Source organism: Aotus nancymaae, unplaced genomic scaffold (assembly GCF_030222135.1).
Source record: "Aotus nancymaae isolate 86718 unplaced genomic scaffold, 86718_ANA_hifiasm-v0.15.2.pri h1tg000010l, whole genome shotgun sequence".
Taxonomy (NCBI): Eukaryota; Metazoa; Chordata; class Mammalia; order Primates; family Aotidae; genus Aotus; species Aotus nancymaae.
The window spans coordinates 64,982,310-65,000,198 of record NW_026988421.1 but is presented as its reverse complement, the minus strand read 5'-3'; the positions used below and the strand labels follow the sequence as shown (position 1 = coordinate 65,000,198).

Here is a 17,889-nt window from a genome sequence, read left to right as displayed (position 1 = left end):
CTCATTAAATTCTTAATCTGACCTTTATCTTCTTGATCACAGTGACTATAAAGTTTATGTCCCAAGCTCCTTTTTATTTTTATTTATGTGTGTGTGTGTGTGTGTGTGTGTGTGTGTGTATATATATATATATTTTTTTTTTTTTTTGAATAGAGACGGGGTTTCACCATGTTGGTCTGGCTGGTCTTGAACTCCTAACCTTGTGATCCACCTGCCTCGACCTCCCAAAGTGCTGGGATTACAGGCATGAGCCACCGTGCCCGGCCTTATTTATATTTTTTAATTTATATTTTCTCTCCTTTTTGTTTTGGTTCATATTTATTTGTTTTTATTTGTTTTGGTTCATACTGTCATGTATCTTTGTGTGTCTGTTAAATCATATATATGTCTTTTAAATCATATATAGGACACTCTGTTGGTAAACTAGTTTGAGGGATCAAGATGATTTGAAGATAACTTATAATTCTTGTGAATGCCTGTTTCAATTTTATTCTTACCCTTAGGGTGTAGCTCTTTGGTATCTCAACTCGAATTCCTTTTGGTGGTCATTGTCTACCAGTGTCTGCCATATGTCTCCTTGAGAGTAAATCAAAAGTAAAGTTGAGCCTACCAGACTCTCAAGCTCACCCTTGAGACTCACATCCTACTCCAAGAAAATACAGTTTCAAATGATGAGCTGAAACCCTGGGCTTCTATATTTCCTAGACTTGGGCTTAGAAAGTCAATCTGGTTAGCTCTCTGGTACATTCAAGCATGTTTTTAAAAAATATATTATGTCCACCTTTCCTGGTTGCACTCAGTGGGAAATTGGTGTGAATGACCCAGTCAATAATTGCCAGAAGCAGAAGTCCTTCCCATCTACTTTTCTATCCTTAAGGTTTTTTGGTATTTCTTGTAGTTTATTTTTCCTCTTCTGTTTTCTTAATCTTTATAGGTTTGTACATTTTAAATTTCTTCTCATTTTAGTGGGATTTTCAAAATAAGAATAAGGAAATGTATACACATGGCCTATCTACTCTGTTTAACTGGAAGTCTCCATCTTCTTCATCTAGACTCATAGCCCATGTCCAACACATTCTTCTGTTGGTAATTCAGAATAGGACAATCCCCTGGCTGCCTTAATTTAACCTAATATTATATTTCTCTACTTCTATATATCACCAGTGGAGCAGTGTACATGTGTTTCATTTAATTTGTCTCAATTTCTTTTTTTTTTTTCTTTTTTCTTTCTTTTTTTTTGGGAGTGGGGACGAGCTGTTTATTTCAGGGAGAGGGCAAGGGAGGGGGCTCAGTCTTTCTTGGCAGCGGCTTTCCTCATGGCAGCCAGGATGTTGCTCAGCTCCTCCCACTTCCTCTTGGCGTGGATGTGTGTCCCCACCCTTTTCTTGATGAACGTGAGGACCGTTTGTCCTTGGAGACCTTCAGTAACTCCATGGCGCACCGCTCCTGCGGGACAAAGCCACACACCTCCCGGATCATGTCCCGCACGAACTTGGTGTGTTTGGTCAGAGGCCCGCGGCAGTGGCTGTGCCTGGGCTTGCTCATGTTCTTGGTTACCTTGTGGCCCTTCTTGAGGCCCACGGCCATAGGATAGCGAAGAGCCATGGCTGCTACTCTCCATTGGCGACCGTGGCGGAAGAGCTGGCGCCGCGCGGAACTCTCTCAATTTCTTATATATCTAATTTATCTATGTCTTGTAATTTAGTTTCCATTCTATCAGCTGAAATCATATTTATAAGACTAATGTTCAATTTATAGTAATGGAAGCAGCATGAAGTGGTGTGGCAAACCCTCTTACAAATTACAAGTATAAAATATTTTTAAAACAATAATTTGAAAGTGGGTTATCTGGTCTCTGTCATAAGTAATCAACTCTGCTACTGTAATGTGAAAGCAGTCGTAGACAATACATTTAAGAATGGATGTGACTGTGTCTCAAAACAACTTTTTTTATACATATAGGTAGCAGGCCAGATATGGCCTATAGGCTATATAGTTTGCAGCTGTGTCTTTGAGCAACCACTAAAAACAAACCACAAATAGACATACTCTAATACACTACAGATAAGTCAAAATGGGATGCTAAAAAATGTTCACATAATTCACAGGAAGGCAGAAAAAGGAGAACAGTAGAATAAGGAGAGAGAACAAATAGAAAACAAATAATAAAATGGCAAACTTAAATCCTAACATAAATAAATGCTATAGTATTTTGTCCATTTTTAATGGGGTTGTTTTTTGCTTGCTTGATTGTTTAAGTTCTTGTAGATTCTGGATATTAGACCTTTGTCAGATGCATAATTTGTGAATATTTTTTCTCATTATGTAGGTTGTCAGTTCACTCTGTTGATAGTTTCTTTTGCTGTGTAGGTGCTGTGTGGTTTAATTAGATCCCACTTGATTTTTTTTTTTTCTTTTTTTGAGACAGGGTCTCTCTTCATTGTCCAGGCGGGATTGCAGTGGTGCAGTCATGGCTCACTTCAGCCTCGACCTCCCAGGCCCAAGCAATCCTCCCACCTCACCCTCCCGAGTAGCTGGGACCACAGGTGTCCATGCTCAGCTAGTTAAAAACATTATTTTTGGAGGGATGGAGTCTCCTTATGTGGCCCAGGCTAATCTTGAACTTCTGGGCTCAAGTGATCTTCCTGCCTCAGCTCCCCAAAGTTGGGATTACACGCGTCAGCCACTGGGCCTGGCCTCCAGTTGCTTTTGAGGACTTATTCATAAATTCTTCCTTAAGGCCGATGTCAAAAATGGAGTTTCCTAGGTTTTCTTCTAGGATTCTTATAGTTTGAGGTCATACATTTAAATCTTTAATCCATTTTGGGTTAGTTTATGTATATAGTTAGGAGTCTGGTTTATTCTTCTGCATCTGGGTAGCCAGCTATCCCATCACCATTTATTGAATAGGGCATCCTTTCCTCATTGCTTTTGTTGTTGTTGTTGTTGTTGTTGTTGTTGAAGATCAGATGAGTGTAAGTGTGCAGTTTTATTTTGGGGTTCTCTATTCTGTTCCATTGGTCTAGTGTCTGTTTTTGTACCGATACTATATTGTTTTGGTTACTGTAGCCTTATAGTATAGTTTGAAGTCAAGTAATGTGATGCCTCTAGGTTTGATCTTTTTGCTTAGGATTGCTTTGGCTATTCAGGCTCTTTTTTGGTTCCATGTGAGTTTTAGAAAAGGTTTTTTTGTTCTGTTTTTTTTTTTAGTTCTCTAAAAATGACATTGGTAATTTGCCAGGAATAGTGCTGAATCTGTAGATTGCTTTGGGCAGTATGGCTATTTTAATGATATTAATTCTTCCTGCCCATGAATATGGAATGTTTTTCCACTTATTTGTGACACTTGCAATTTCTCTTAGCAATGTTTTATAGTTTTTCTTGTATTAGGAGAAGTAATACCTCCTTGGTTAGACGTTATTCTAGGTATTTGTGTGTGTGTGTGTGTGTGTGTGTGTGTGTGTGTGTATTGTAAATGGGATTGTGTTCTTGATTTGGCTCTCAGCTTAAATATTATTCATGTATAGAAATGTTACTTATTTTTGTACATTGATTTCTGTATCCTGAAACTTTACTGAAGTCACTGTTAAGGTTATTTATGTCTTCTAATTGTATTCCTGTGTGGAAATACTGTATAATGGTATGCTATTGCAGATCTCTTCCCAACTCTATGTTCAATGACATAATATTGGTAGCTTGAAATTGGCTATGGTAGGAGAATTTACATCATGGAAATCATCAAACCAGGCTCCACACACACCCCTGACATCCAGTAGTTAAACATTTACCATCTCATCACTGGACATATAGGAAAACTTCAAGTATTTGGAAATTAAACAATATACTTCTGAATAACGCACAGATCACCAAGGCAAGTGGATCGCTTGAGGCCAGGAGTTCAAGACCAGTCTGCACAAAATGGCAAAACTCCATCTCTACAAAAGAAAAAAAAAATTAGCCAGGTGTGGTGGCATGCCTGTAGTCCCAGCTACTAGGGAGGCTCAGGTGGGAGGATCACATGAGCCTGGGAGATGGAGGCTGCAGTGAGCTATGACTGCACCACTGCTCTCCAGACTAGGCAACAAATACTGACTGGCTAATATTTGTTAAGAATTATTGTGTCTAAGCCAGGTGCAGTGGATCACACCCGTAATCCCAGCACTTTGGGAGGCCGAGGTGGGTGTATCACAAGATCAAGAGATTGACACCATCCTGACCAACATAGTGAAACCTCATCTCTACTAAAAATACAAAAAAATTAGCTGGGCATGGTGGTGCATGCCTGTAGTCCCAGCTACTCAGGAGGCTGAGGCAGGAGAATTGCTTGAAACCGGAAAATGGAAGTTACAGTGAGCCGGGATCGCGCCATTGCACTCTAGCCTGGTGATACAGCGAGACTCTGTCAAAAAAAAAAAAAAGAATTTTTGTGTCTAACCAGGTATGGTGGCTGTAATAAATACATACAGATCCAAATAAATAACCAACCCACAGGTCAAAAAAGAAATCACAAAGGAAATTAGAAAATAATTTGAACTTAATGATAATGATAGCAAAACAGATCAAAATGTGCAGGATTAGCTAAATTAGTTTCTAGATAGAAGTTTATAGCTATAAATGCTTATGTTGGATAATAAGAGAAGTCTAAAATTTATGATCTAAGATTCTTCCTTAAGAAGCTAGAACAAGAAAATTAAATTAAACCCAAAATAAGTAAAAGGAAAGAAATAATAGCTCAGAATAGAAATCAATGAACTAGGCCGGGCGTGGTGGCTCACACCTGTAATCCCAGCACTTTGGGAGGCCGAAGCGGGTGGATCACGAGGTCAAGAGATCGAGACCATCCCGGTCAACATGGTGAAACCCCGTCTCTACTAAAAATACAAAAAATTAGCTGGGCATGGTGGCGCGTGCCTGTAATCCCAGCTACTCAGGAGGCTGAGGCAGAAGAATTGCCTGAACCCAGGAGGCGGAGGTTGCGGTGAGCCGAGATTGCGCCATTGCACTCCAGCCTGGGTAACAAGAGCGAAACTCCGTCTCAAAAAAAAAAAAAAGAAATCAGCGAACTAGAAAACAGACAAAAATAGAGACAGTCAATAAGACCAATAGCTGTTTTCTCAGAAGATCAATGAAACAAATAAATCTGATCAGGAAAAAAGAGAAGTCACACTGACAATATCACAAATAAGAGAGAACATCACTGAAAATCTTTTAAATATTAAAAAATGAGGAGAAATTATTAACAACTTAATGTCAACAAATTTAACAAATTAAATGAAATGTATAAATACCTTGACAGACATAAACTAACAAGGCTTACTGAGGAAGAAACAATCTGAATAGGTTTATATATGCTAAGAAGGTTAAATGGGTAATTAAAAACTTCTCACAAAGAAAGCTCCAGGCCCAAAAGGCTTTACTGGTATATTCTATTAAATATTTAAGGAAGAAATAATTCCAGTCATACCATATGTTCAAAATATAGAGAAAAAGAGAATACCCAAACTCATACTTTAAGAACAGTAATCACCCTGATATCAAAACTAGACAAAGCCATCCCAAAGAAAGAAGAGTACATATAAATAACTTTCATAAGCCTAGGCACAATACTTCTCTATTTATTTTATTATTATTATTATTATTTATTATTATTTTTTTTTTGAGACAGAGTTTCACTGTTGTTACCCAGACTGGAGTGCAATGGCACGATCTCGGCTCACCGCAACCTCCACCTCCTGAGTTCAAGCAATTCTCCTGCCTCAGCCTCCCGAGTAGTTGGGACTACAGGCGTTCACCACCATGCCCAGCTAATTTTTCTATTTTTAGTAGAGACGGGGTTTCACCTTGTTGACCAGGATGGTCTCGATCTCTTGACCTTGTGATCCACCCACCTTGGCCTCCCAAAGTGCTGGGATTATAGGTGTGAGCCACCACGCCCGGCCTTATTTTATTATTATTATTATTATTTTTTAAGAAACAAGGTTTTATTATGTTGCCCAGGCTGGTCTCAAACTCCTAGCCTCAAGCAATCCTCCCACCTCAGCTTCCCAAGTAGCTGGGATTATAAGCATGAGCCACCATACCTGGTTAGACACAATAATTCTTAACAAATATTAGCCAGTCAATTTTAGCAACATATATAAAAGATAATATAACTAAGCAGGGTTGTAAGATTAATTTCACATTTAAAAATCAATGAAATTTACCACTGGAATAGCTAAAATTAAAAAGATTGATAATTAAAAAGATTGAGAATATAAACTTATAAGGATGTGGAGTAACTGGAACTCTCAAACATTGCTAGTGAGAATGCAAAATGGTGCAACCACTTGAGAAAACTGGCAATTTTTTTCTTTTTTTTCATATACTTACATAGCCTTCCAATAAATGGCAATTTTTAAAGTTTTTTTTTTCTTTTCTCTTTTATTAAGACAGGGTCTCACCATGTTACCGAGGCCAGAGTGCTGTGGGGCAGTCATGGCTCACTGTAACTTCTACCTCTGAGGCTCAAGCGATCCTCCTACCTCAATCCCTCAAGAGTAGCTGGGGCTACACATATGCACCACCATGCCTGGCTAATTTTTGTTTTAGTATAGATGAGGTCTCACTATGTTGCCCAGGCTTGTCTTGGACTCCTGAGCTCAAGCAATCCTCTTGCCTTGGCCTCCCAAAGTGCTGGGATCACCCATGTGAGCCACCTCACCCAACCTCTTTTTTTATTGATACATAATAATTGTACATATTTATGGAATGATACTTTATTACATGCATTTAAATGTGGAATGCTTCAGGAATCTGTAGGTCATCTTTGTTCGGGGGCCATGCTAATCTCTGTGCTGTTTCAAATTTAATATATGTGCTACTGAAGTGAGCACAAAACTGCCAATTTTCGAAATAAGGTTAAACATACATACACATGCCAGCAGTTTCACTCCTAGATCTTAACCCAACAGAAACAAACATATCCTTGCAAAGATTTGTATGCAAATGTTTAAATAAAATGATTTATTTTTTTAATAGGCAAAACTGGAAACAGCCCAACTGCCTATTGATAGATGAATGACTAATTTTCATATATCCACACAATAAAAAAATACTCAGCAATAAAAAGGAACAAATTACTGATAAGTACAACATGGATGAATCTCAAAAACAGTAGCTAGGTAGATAAACCAGCTGCAAAAGAGTGCATACTGTATGATTCCATTGAAATGAAATTCTAGAAAGAGGAAAATGAACCTATATTGACAGAAAGCAGATCGGTGGTTGCCTTGGGCTGGGAATTGGAGGAGCATGAGGGAGCTTTTTGGAATATCAGTAATGCTTTGTATCTTGGTTATAATAGTGATTACACAAGTGTATACATTTAAAACACACTGAACGTATACTTGAAGGGGGATACTTTATTTTATGTAAATTATACCTCAGGCTGGCACAGTGGCTTATGCTTGTCATTCCAGCACTTTGGGAGGCCAAGGTAGAAGGATTGCTTGAGACTAGGAGTTGGAGACCAACCTGGGCAACAGAGTGAGACCCATCTCTACAAATTTTTGTTTTAATTAGCCAGGCGTGGTGGTGCACACTTGTAGTCCCACCTACTTGGGAGGTTGAGGAAGGAGGTTCCTTTGAGCCAAGCAAGCTATGATCATGCCACTGCATCCCAGCCTAGGCTTTGTGTCAAAATACATATATGTATATATGCACACACACACATATACCTATATATACATATACATATACATATATATCAGAAAAGTCCAATGTTAACTATTTTTTCCATTGTTACTCCTCAAGGATCGCTCTGCAGTTGTTAACAACTTTCTCCTTCCTGAAGTCATGTTGGATTACCTCCTCATCTCCAGCAGCTTTGGTTTCTTTTGTTAGCTTTTCTTTCTGGTCACACTCATTAGATATAATCATTTTCCAATAATCCAATCTTACTATCTAAGAATTTACCTACTCTTCTAGTTTTCATTTTACTACTCATAACTCTCAAATTTAGCTCTTTAACCGACATCCCTATACAATACAGTAGTTGTATTTTTTCACTTGTAAACTCAACTTCAACTCCCACATTGCTTCTACATCATTATATTAGGCACCCAAGCTTATGATCTCAGAGTTATCCCTGCTCCTTCTTCCTTCCTTTCTTTTTTTTTCCACCCATGCAGAAAAAGATGGCTCTTTCTTTCTTTATTGAACTTTCCCCCATCCCCCTCAGGTGAATTCCTAAGACCAGTTGGTTCTCTTCTAAAATGTTCCCTGTATCTTCCCTTTAGATTTTCACTACTCTACATTACCGAATATCCAGACTGTTACAACAATAACAGGTCTCTTTGCCTTCATCCACAATTTTTTCTCCTTGCACATAGCACTGCTAGAGTAGTCTTCATAAAATATCACTTTCATTCTCTACTTTTTTTGCTCAAAACTATTCAGTGGATCTCCCCCGTTCTCCTCTTCCCTAGCGGAGAAATATCCTAGTATTCAACTATCAATACAATCGAGCCCAACCTATCTTTTCCTTAATTTTCCCTATGAAATCCTCAGGACCCATTAAAATAATTAGCTCACTACTTCTAATGCTCTCGCCAGTGGCATGCTTCCAGCCCTGAATGCCCCTCCCTCTTTGCTATCCATTTTCTACCAATTTTTCAAAGCTGCATTTTCGCCCTAGCTGGAAGTGACCTCTTTTGATTTGGGGCCACCTAGCACTAACTTCCTGCCTAGCATTGCTTTTATTTTTATTCATCAAACATTCATTTGATAGGCAGCATGGCATGTTTGAGAGCATCAGCAGATTATTTAACAACTGTCTGATTCACGTTTTTAAAAGGAGCATAGTAAAAATAATACAGTGTTGTAAAAAATAAATGATATATATTAAAGTCTTTAGCACAATACATGGCATATGGACATGTTTAAATATAGCTATTGGCTGGGTGTGGTGGCTCATGTCTGTAATCCCAGCACTTTGGGAGGCCAAGGCGGGTGGATCGCCTGAGGTCAGGAGTTTGAGACCAGCCTGGCCAACATGGTGAAACCCTGTCTCTACTAAAAATACAAAAACTAGTTGGATGTGGTGGCAGGCACCTGTAATTCCAGCTACTCAGGAGGCTGAGGCAGAAGAATCCCTTAAGGGAGACAGAGGTTGTAGTGAGCTGAGATCACACCACTGGGCTCCAGCCTGGGCAACAGAGTGAGACTCTGTTTCAAAAATAATAAAAATAAAATAAATACAGCTATTATATGATTAATTATATGATGATGATTATTATTGAACACTGAGATAAGATGAATAGAATTCCTGTCTCTCAAGGGCTTTAACATTATCTAAAAACGTTTTAGTTTTCTCATCTGGATTCTTCAGACTCTGAATTTAGCAAATAACTTAAAATAGGGATCTGCTTGATATTATCATGGCTTGGACTAGCAGCAAGATTGTATTGGGGGGGGTCACAGTGACAGAGACTGTTTTGTCAGTTTAGCTTGTGCTCTTTAAATTATTCAAAAATATAAACAAGTCTACCAAACAAGTCTATCCTTCATGAAATATTTAGGGAATATGTTTCTTATGCTTTTCAAAATGTATCTCTTATAATAACCTTTAAATTCCCAATGTAAGAAGTTTTATTTTTCATTAAAATTTAATCTGTTTAGGACCAGGAACTACATTATCTATTCTAGACAAATTTCTTGAAGAATCCTCCAAACTGCAGTCTGATTCACGAGAACCCATTTTGCCTACACAAGCTTGGGATCCAAGTATAAACCAAAAATCATCTAACACATTTATCAAGGAGGTACCAACAAAGAAATGTAACTAGAAATAAAGATTTCCACTTGGAAGAGGGGCATAAGCTAGACAAGGATGAAGACTCTTACAGTTGTAAAATGGCAATCCTGACTTGGTTGATTAGTTGCCTAAATTATTTAATATTAACTAGACTCTGAAATCCAAACTCTTTCAATAAGCAAATATTTTATATTTAGCTCACAGAAGTAGCCAACTACAGACCTATGATTTCCTAACAGGTCTTCATTTTTTTAAAAAAATCTACAAATTGTGTTTCACATTCAAGATCTGAATACTTTTTAAAACCTTTTCATTTGGTTGTACTTGCATTTGGAACCACAAGTAGATTTACCTTGAGAACCTTTGAGTTCTCCTTTTTCGGGACCATTGCTGGAGAGCAGTCGATTGCTTTCCAGATTATGATCTCTCTCATGTATTAGATAAGAAAACTCTCCCTGCTATGTGAGTGTGTCTGAATTTCTGACACTTTTTCTGTTACATTCAATCTTCTATCCTTTTAATGTAATATTTTCAGAAGTATCAAAATGCGAAGATTCATCAGCTCTTCTGCATCCTGGCCTTCATTATGTTGTTTCTCAAACTACCACCATCTTCATGGAGACCATACGTTTCTTGATGAAAGTCAAGGCTGTGCAGGTCAGAATGTTTGGAAAAGGGCAAGTAGATGGAAAGATTTTAGCGAACTCCTTATTCTATCCTTAATGGTATCTTTCAAGCTTAGATATTTGTGAAGCAGAAATCAAGTATGGTTTTGAGAGCATACCTTAAGCCCAATGGGAAGAACATCCAAACATGAACCACTCTTTGCACAAGGCAGCAGAAGACCTCACTCCAGGTCTGCTCCCTGTAGAATACCAACAGAGCTAAATCAGCCTCTAAGGCATATGTTGCCTTATTACTTTATTATGGGAATTCATTATATGAGTGTTGGGGGTTCACAGGAGCCAAATCATTCCCCTCTTCCCCTCTAGGTTCTGATCCAATTGGAAACATACACAGTACTATATGGGGGAATAAAAATATTAGCTTATTTTTATTGGTAAAACTGGGCTGGAGAACATAACTGACCCCACATTTGACTTACCCATGAAGTCACAGGTAGAGCAGCTAAAGAACTGAAGCCTCCTCTCAGAGAAGCAGAGCATCCTAATAGGTCTGCCTACCACATGGGAAGCAAGAAGCATATCCATGAGCAAGGAGTAGGAGAGAGAGCCAGATTCAGGAGCCAAGAGTGTTTGGTTTTGATCCTGCTGAGTGCATGCCCCACTTGAGGGCAGGCAAGGTCAAGAAAGTGCAAGAATTATAAATTGGGTGGGATTGAGCCACATTAAACAGGAGCCTTTAACACATTAACCCTCCTCAAAATAAAAACAGGCTCTCTTCTCCCACAGCTAAATAAGTCATTAGCCCCTCAAGGTCAGAGACTCAGAAGGCAGGTAGAAAAAAATAACTGCAGCTATTCCCTCTAGTATTCTTCTAAAAATGTGTAAGTATAATGTAGAATTTTCTACATTATAGGCAAAGATAGGAACAGTGGGAGAAGAAAAGAAGGATTTACCTTTGACTTAGCAAGTATATCTAACTTTGTTAAATTTGTAGGTCTTATAAAGTATAAAAAGCAAAGATTTGGCCAGGCAAGGTGGCTCACGCTTATAATCCCAGCACTTCTGGGGGGCCAAGGCAGGAGGATTGCTTGAGGCCAGGAGGCTGCAGTAAGCTATGATCACACCATTAAAGGACTCCAGCCCTAGGTGACAGAGCAAGACCCTGTCTCTAAAAAAAATAAAAAGTACAAAAATACAAAAATTGGCCCAAAGTACAAAACGGGTAAACATAACCCATGTTTGGAGGTGCATCCAAAACAGACATTTATATTTCTAAGATTTCAAGTCTAGATTGTTAGAAAGGCAGTTTTGCCTCACTGTAAATTTCCTTACAGTCAGCTGCCTGAAAATGTTGCCTTCTATGTAAATGGGGTGGTTGATGATGTGCCTTTGTCTGCTCTATTTTCTAACACTCACCTAGTATGACAACCAGCAAGATCAGAATTGTACAATATTGCATGTTATTCACTTGGAAATATCTTCATTTGGTGACTAAGTGAATAGCTGGTAATGGAACTATGAAGTGCTGAATGTTTGTAATTCATCCTTTACTTTTTGAAGTTGAGGATAATTATTTCATTCTGTAATACATTTCTTATTATTTATTATCAGAGACAGAATCCTTCAACTGCAAAAGACACAATGCAGTCATTTATATGTTCCTTATCATCTGATTATCCTTGCAGTTTGTGCACAGAGTGCTTGCACATGAGCTATTATGCCCTCAAGGAGGTCCCAGCTGTGAGTATTACTTGGTGCTGGCCCAGACACACATTCTTAAGAAGGACTTTGCCAAGGCAGAGGAATACCTCCAACAAGCGGCCCAGATGGACTACCTGGTAATGACTTTTGCTGAAGCCTCTTGAGTCTGGAGAAGGGGCTTTATTAAAGGTGGTGATGCCACATCGCACATAGATTTCTGGTGAACAGAGGTGGCGGTCATCAGCTGTCAGTAAACTCATCTTTCTATACCCTTCCATTTGCTTTTCTTAAGTAATCATGATTTTGCAAAGGGCAGAGAAAAGGATATCTTTAGCCGATAGTGTTTATTTCAATTTTTCTAGATTTCTTCTGTTTTCTCATGTGAATAGTATGGGGGTTATGCTTGAATATTTTTCTTAATATTTACTCCACACCCAAAACGGCTTTGAAGAATGCAAGAAAGAAATCCGACGGCAGACCTAGAAAAATCTCTCTGAGTGCAATTAATTGGTTATGTTTCTGAGTGCTCTTAGAAAAAGAAGACGGTTGATCTGAAAAAGAAAAGAAAAAGAAAATAGACTTAATCTGTCTACATTTAAATGTTAAACAAAGGTCATCAAGGTACTTTTAAATACTACCTTATCCCATGTACTACTTGTTTTTTACTTTCCCAGAGCCCCAATGTCTGGGGCCTGAAGGGCCATCTCTATTTTCTGAGTGGAAATCATGCTGAGGCCAAGGCATGCTATGAACGAACCATTAGCTTTGTAGTGGATGCTTCTGAGATGCACTTCATCTTCCTGCGACTGGGACTCATCTATCTGGAAGAGAAAGAGGTGAGGGGTAGAGGATGGGGAATAACCCCATGGTCTGGGAACTGATTGTAATTCAAGCGTTAACACCCATCTGTGTGGACTAAAAATTGTAATATAATAATGACACTTTTATATCCAAAGGTAAAGTGACTTGCCCAACATCAGACAACCTAGTAATTAGTGGAAGCAGCAATCAAACGCAGGCAGGCTGAAACAAGAGACTGTGGTGTTAACCATTATGCTACTAAATAGTTCTTAACTCAGTAATGTTATGTTAACTAAAATTGTATTAGCAGTAATAGAAACATTCTTAGCTTGACTTACCTGAAAGAAAGTATCATGGGCTTCAAAAGGACTTCTCTCCAAACTTTCTCTTAAACACAAAGGGTTATATTTAATCTAACTGAGGCTAACCCTATTCTATAGTGCACTCTAACTTGACCATAGAAGCAGTCCTTCCCCATATTTTGGGAAATATTCTGAGTACTTTGAAAAAAACAAACAAACCTTTCTCTTACGGAAATTTCAATACATGCAAAGCAAACAGAATAGTAAAATGAACCACCATGGATCCATTGTCTCATTTTACAATTATCAACATTCTGCCAAAGGCCTTTTGACTTGCTTGCTTTTGTTTTGACTTTATTCTGTTTTTTCCCCTCAGAACACCCAGTTGTCTTTTCATTTAATATAAAACAACAGCAACAAGAAATTGCAATGCTGTATAACATAAGTGGCATTGCTATAACCTGAGGTGGCGCCACTCAGGAAGGCTCATATAGGCTTGAGAGAAATTCCTGTCCCATTGTTGTGAAATATATAAGGAAAAATTTTCTTTCTGATGTCACTGAAAGCTGCATCTTCAGAGCGCTGCTGACTTAGGCAGTCCCTGGGCAAGCCGTTCTTAGGGTGTTTGCTGAGGCTCTGCTATAGATGCATCTTGTGTTGGAGATAAAGGACAAGAAATTGTCCCTTCAGGGCTATGTCTTTTGAAAGTTTGTTTTTTGAGTTTTTCTAAAATCCTAAGACCTATTACAACAAAGGGAATAGATTTCCAGAATAATGAGGCTGTATCAAGTATACCTTGCTTAACTTGCTTAACTTAGATTGTTCTGGAGCACAACTATCAGAGATCCCATAATCATCCCAGCAATACTGGGTTTGAAGCCTCTAGAACAGTAGCTTTGTGGTGCTTTCTTTCTGCAGTATGAAAAGGCAAAGAAAACCTACATGCAAGCCTGTAAGAGATCACCTTCATGCCTTACCTGGCTAGGACTGGGAATCGCCTGCTATCGGGTAAGAGGATGAAGGCTTGAGAGTAGGCCTGTGCATACAGCTGGCCTTGATTCTTTGGCCTTCCAGGCATCCTGGGGGTTTGTGATGACGCTGGAATAACAATCAGGGCAGTCTGCTCTAATAAAAAGTTGTTCTTCAAAGGTGTTTAGTGAACTGAAGTTCACTTAACTAGCTAGAAAAGTAAAAGATCTTTAAAAAATCCCACAAAACCCTGAACCAAGAAACTATGTAACAAAAACAATTCCTGGTATTTGGTATAGACACTCTTTTGTGACATTATCTGTGACATTATCTGTAAGAAAAAGGTCATATGGGAGATGAGAATCTATTAAAGTCAGTTGAAGAAATTGATTGATACTTATTAATCACTGTGACCCTTCGATATGCAGGGGGAGTTGCTGTAGCTTCTAGTAGAAACTTTTGCTCTGCTTCCCCTAAAAACTCTTTACTTAACCTTCCCTCCTTTCCTCCAGTCTTCAAAGAGGCATACATCCTCATGTTCCTGCCTGATTTCTTCAGGTATATTATTGATTCCATGCCTCTCCTTTTCTTTAAATATCTTCTCACTCATTTTTTACTTTTTTTTTTTTTTTGAGATAGAGTCTCAGTCTGTCTCCCAGGCTAGAGTGCAGTGCTGCAGTGGCGCCACCTCAGCACACTGCAACCTCTGCTTCCTGGGTTCAAGTGATCCTCTGCCTCAGTCTCCTGAGTAGCTGGGATTACAGGTGCCCACCACTATGTCAGGCTAATTTTTGTATTTTTAGTAGCGATGGGGTTTCACCATGTCAGCCAGCCTGGTTTTGAACTCCTGACCTCAAGTGATCTGCCCGCCTCAGCCTCCCAAAGTGCAGGGATTATAGGCGTGAGCCACTGTGCTTAGCCCCTCATTGCTTTGTTTCAACCATAAAGATAATATATGTTCATTATAGAAAATTTAGAAGAAGCCAGAAGCAGTGGCTCACACCTGTAATTCCAGCACTTTGGGAGGCTGAGGTAGAAGGATCTCTTGAGCCCAGGAGTTTGAGAGAAACCAACCTGGGCAACAGAGCAAGACCCCCATCTCTACGAAAACATTAAAAATTAACCAGGCATGGTGGCATGTGCTTGTAGTCCCAGATACTTGGGAGACTGAGATGGGAGGATTGTTTGGTGGGAACACAAAAGTTAGAGGCTGCAGTGACACACAGTTGCACAACTGCACTCCACCCTGGGGGACAGAGCAAGACTTCATCTCTAAAAATAGATAAATAGATACAAAATATGAATAAAACATTAAAGTATCCATAACTCCACAAGTTGGTGATAACCACTGTTAACATTTGAATGCATTCTCCTCCCGTTTTTTTCATACATATGAAAGAAATTTTAATGTAAAAACTGTAAATATTTACTGCTTTGTAATCTTTTTTCTACTTAACAATATAGTATTTGTATCTTCTTACAGCACCAAATAGTATAAAACATGAATTGGAATGACTGCATGGGGTTCTTTGATATATGGATAAATAAATAGGACGATCATTTAATTTATCATACAAACCAGCATGCTTCTGAGAATGAAAAGATGTTGTTAAAATTATACAAGGCCAACCAGGACATAAGGTCATTTATACATAAGCTATGTGCCCCCTGTTCTACCTTCCCAGAAAGGATGTTAAACATCTGTAGTTGTTAGAAAGCTGACAGCATTGTGAAAAGTGTAAGAACCAGTTATACAAACTATTTGGTATAAGTCATGCTTCTATTTGTTTGAGAATTGTAAAAAAAAAAAAAAAAAAAAAAATTTCATTGAGATAGAAACAAAAAAATAATTTAGCTAAGTACTACCAGTAGGATGTCCAGTAATCTTTACCCTCTCCACATCAGTGTTTTAGTCATACCATACCTACGTGTGGATATACCATAAGACCAATTCTTGGACATGTTGTTAGCTATTATAAATAAAGCTGAGATAGGCTTAGCATGGTGGCTCATACTTGTAATCCCAGCACTTTGGGAGGCCAAGGCGGACAGATCGCTTGAGCTGGGAGTTCAAGAGCAGCCTGGGCAATGTGGCAAAACCATGTCTCTACAAAAAAAATTATAAAATTAGCTGGGTGTGGTGGCATGTGCTGTGGTCCCAGCTACAGGGGAGGCTAAAGTGAGAGGATCACCTGAGCCTGAGGAGGTGGAGGCTGCAGTGAGCCATGATCATGCCACTGTACTCCAGCCTGAGCAATGGAGTGAGACCCTGATACAGTTTGGCTGTGTCCTCACCAGAATCTCAGCTTGAATTGTATTTCCCAGAATTCCCACGTGTTGTGGGAGGGACCCAGGTGGAGGTAATTGAATAATGGGGGCCAGTCTTTCCCGTGCTATTCTCGTGATAGTGAATAAGTCTCACGAGATCTGTTGGATTTATCAGGGGTTTCCGGTTTTGCCTCTCCCTCATTCTCTCTTGCCTCTGCCGTGTAAGAAGTGCCTTTTGCCTCCCACCATGATTCTGAGACTTTCCCAGCCATGTGGAATTGTAAGTCCAATTAAACCTCTTTTTCTTCCAGTCTTGGGTATGTCTTTATCAGCAGTGTGAAAACAGACTAATAGAAACTTTGTCTGTAAAAAATAAAAACTAAATAAATAAAGCTGAGATAAACACTCTTAGACATAAATCATTGTATTTAACTCTGATTATTTCCTTAGAATACATTCTAAGAGATTGTAGAAACATTTTTAGTCTTTAAATTATGGTGTTAATTTGCCTTCTGGAAAGTCTATATACTGATTTATACTGTCAGAAAGTGTGAGAGTTCATTTTATTGTTACCTCATTAACAATGGGCATTATGATTTGCCAGTTTGATACGTATCTTTGCATTTTTGTTACTAAGGTTGAAATAATGTTATCTAGGTATTTCTTGTAAATTGTTTGTTCATTTCTCTGTCCTATTTGCCCTTCATTTTATTGCGATTAGACACATACCCTTGCCACTCTGCTGAAACTTCTCTAACAAAAGTCCCATATGACATCCTAATGGCGAAGTGCAGTGGACACTTAACCTTATTGACCTCTGTGGCACTTAACCTTATTGACCACTTCCTTCTTGAAGCTCTTTCTTCCCTTGGCTTCAGTATTACTGCATTCACATCCTTTGAGTTCTGCACCTTCCTCTCTGGCACCTTTTTCAGACTGTTTACTGGCTTCTCATCTTTTCCTCACCTTAGTTGTTGGTGTCTCTTGGTTTCTATAGTCAGTCTTTTTCTCTTGTCACCTTATTTGTTCTCCCTAAGATGTGTCATCTACCCCAGTAGTCTTAACTGTCACTGTGCCAGGATGAATTCTAAATCTTGAGTTTATAACAATTTTCAAGCTCTGGCTGATACTTACATCAAACACTGCAATTAACAGCTCTGTTGATGGTTCTCCAGATACTTCAAAATGCACATATTCAAAATACACCCTACCTTATCCCTGAAGTACTTACATTCCTTAAGCCAGTTTCTTCTCCTGTATTCCCTATCTTAGTGAATGGAACTATGATGAACAAATCAACCAACTCAGAAACCAAAAAGCTATCCTAGGCCTTCTTAAGTGCTAGGATTACAGGTGTGAGCCACCACGAAATATTTATTCTATAACAGAACAGTTTATGTGTTTGATTTTCCTCTGTTTTTTTTTTTTT

The 17,889-nt window shown here is 38.7% G+C and overlaps 1 protein-coding gene, 1 non-coding gene and 1 pseudogene across 3 annotated transcripts in view; 1 reads left to right on the top strand and 2 right to left on the bottom strand.

Annotated features, from left to right (window-relative positions):
* CFAP70 (cilia and flagella associated protein 70) overlaps positions 1-17,889 on the top strand; it is a 103,025-nt gene that overhangs the window by 67,066 nt on the left and 18,070 nt on the right. The window contains exons 21-25 of one of the 2 annotated variants that reach the window (XM_064374291.1): positions 10,329-10,450; positions 12,105-12,257; positions 12,795-12,956; positions 14,142-14,231; positions 16,636-16,740. In XM_064374291.1, coding sequence (XP_064230361.1) covers positions 10,329-10,450; positions 12,105-12,257; positions 12,795-12,956; positions 14,142-14,231; positions 16,636-16,740 — 632 coding nt within the window. The remainder of the gene's footprint in view (positions 1-10,328; positions 10,451-12,104; positions 12,258-12,794; positions 12,957-14,141; positions 14,232-16,635; positions 16,741-17,889) is intronic. The other variant, XM_064374292.1, reaches the window with a different exon arrangement.
* LOC105722622 (large ribosomal subunit protein eL36-like) lies at positions 1,289-1,605 on the bottom strand (annotated as a pseudogene).
* On the bottom strand, positions 6,769-6,872 carry LOC135274060 (U6 spliceosomal RNA). The gene has a single exon (XR_010341874.1). It is a non-coding gene; the product is annotated as a U6 spliceosomal RNA (small nuclear RNA).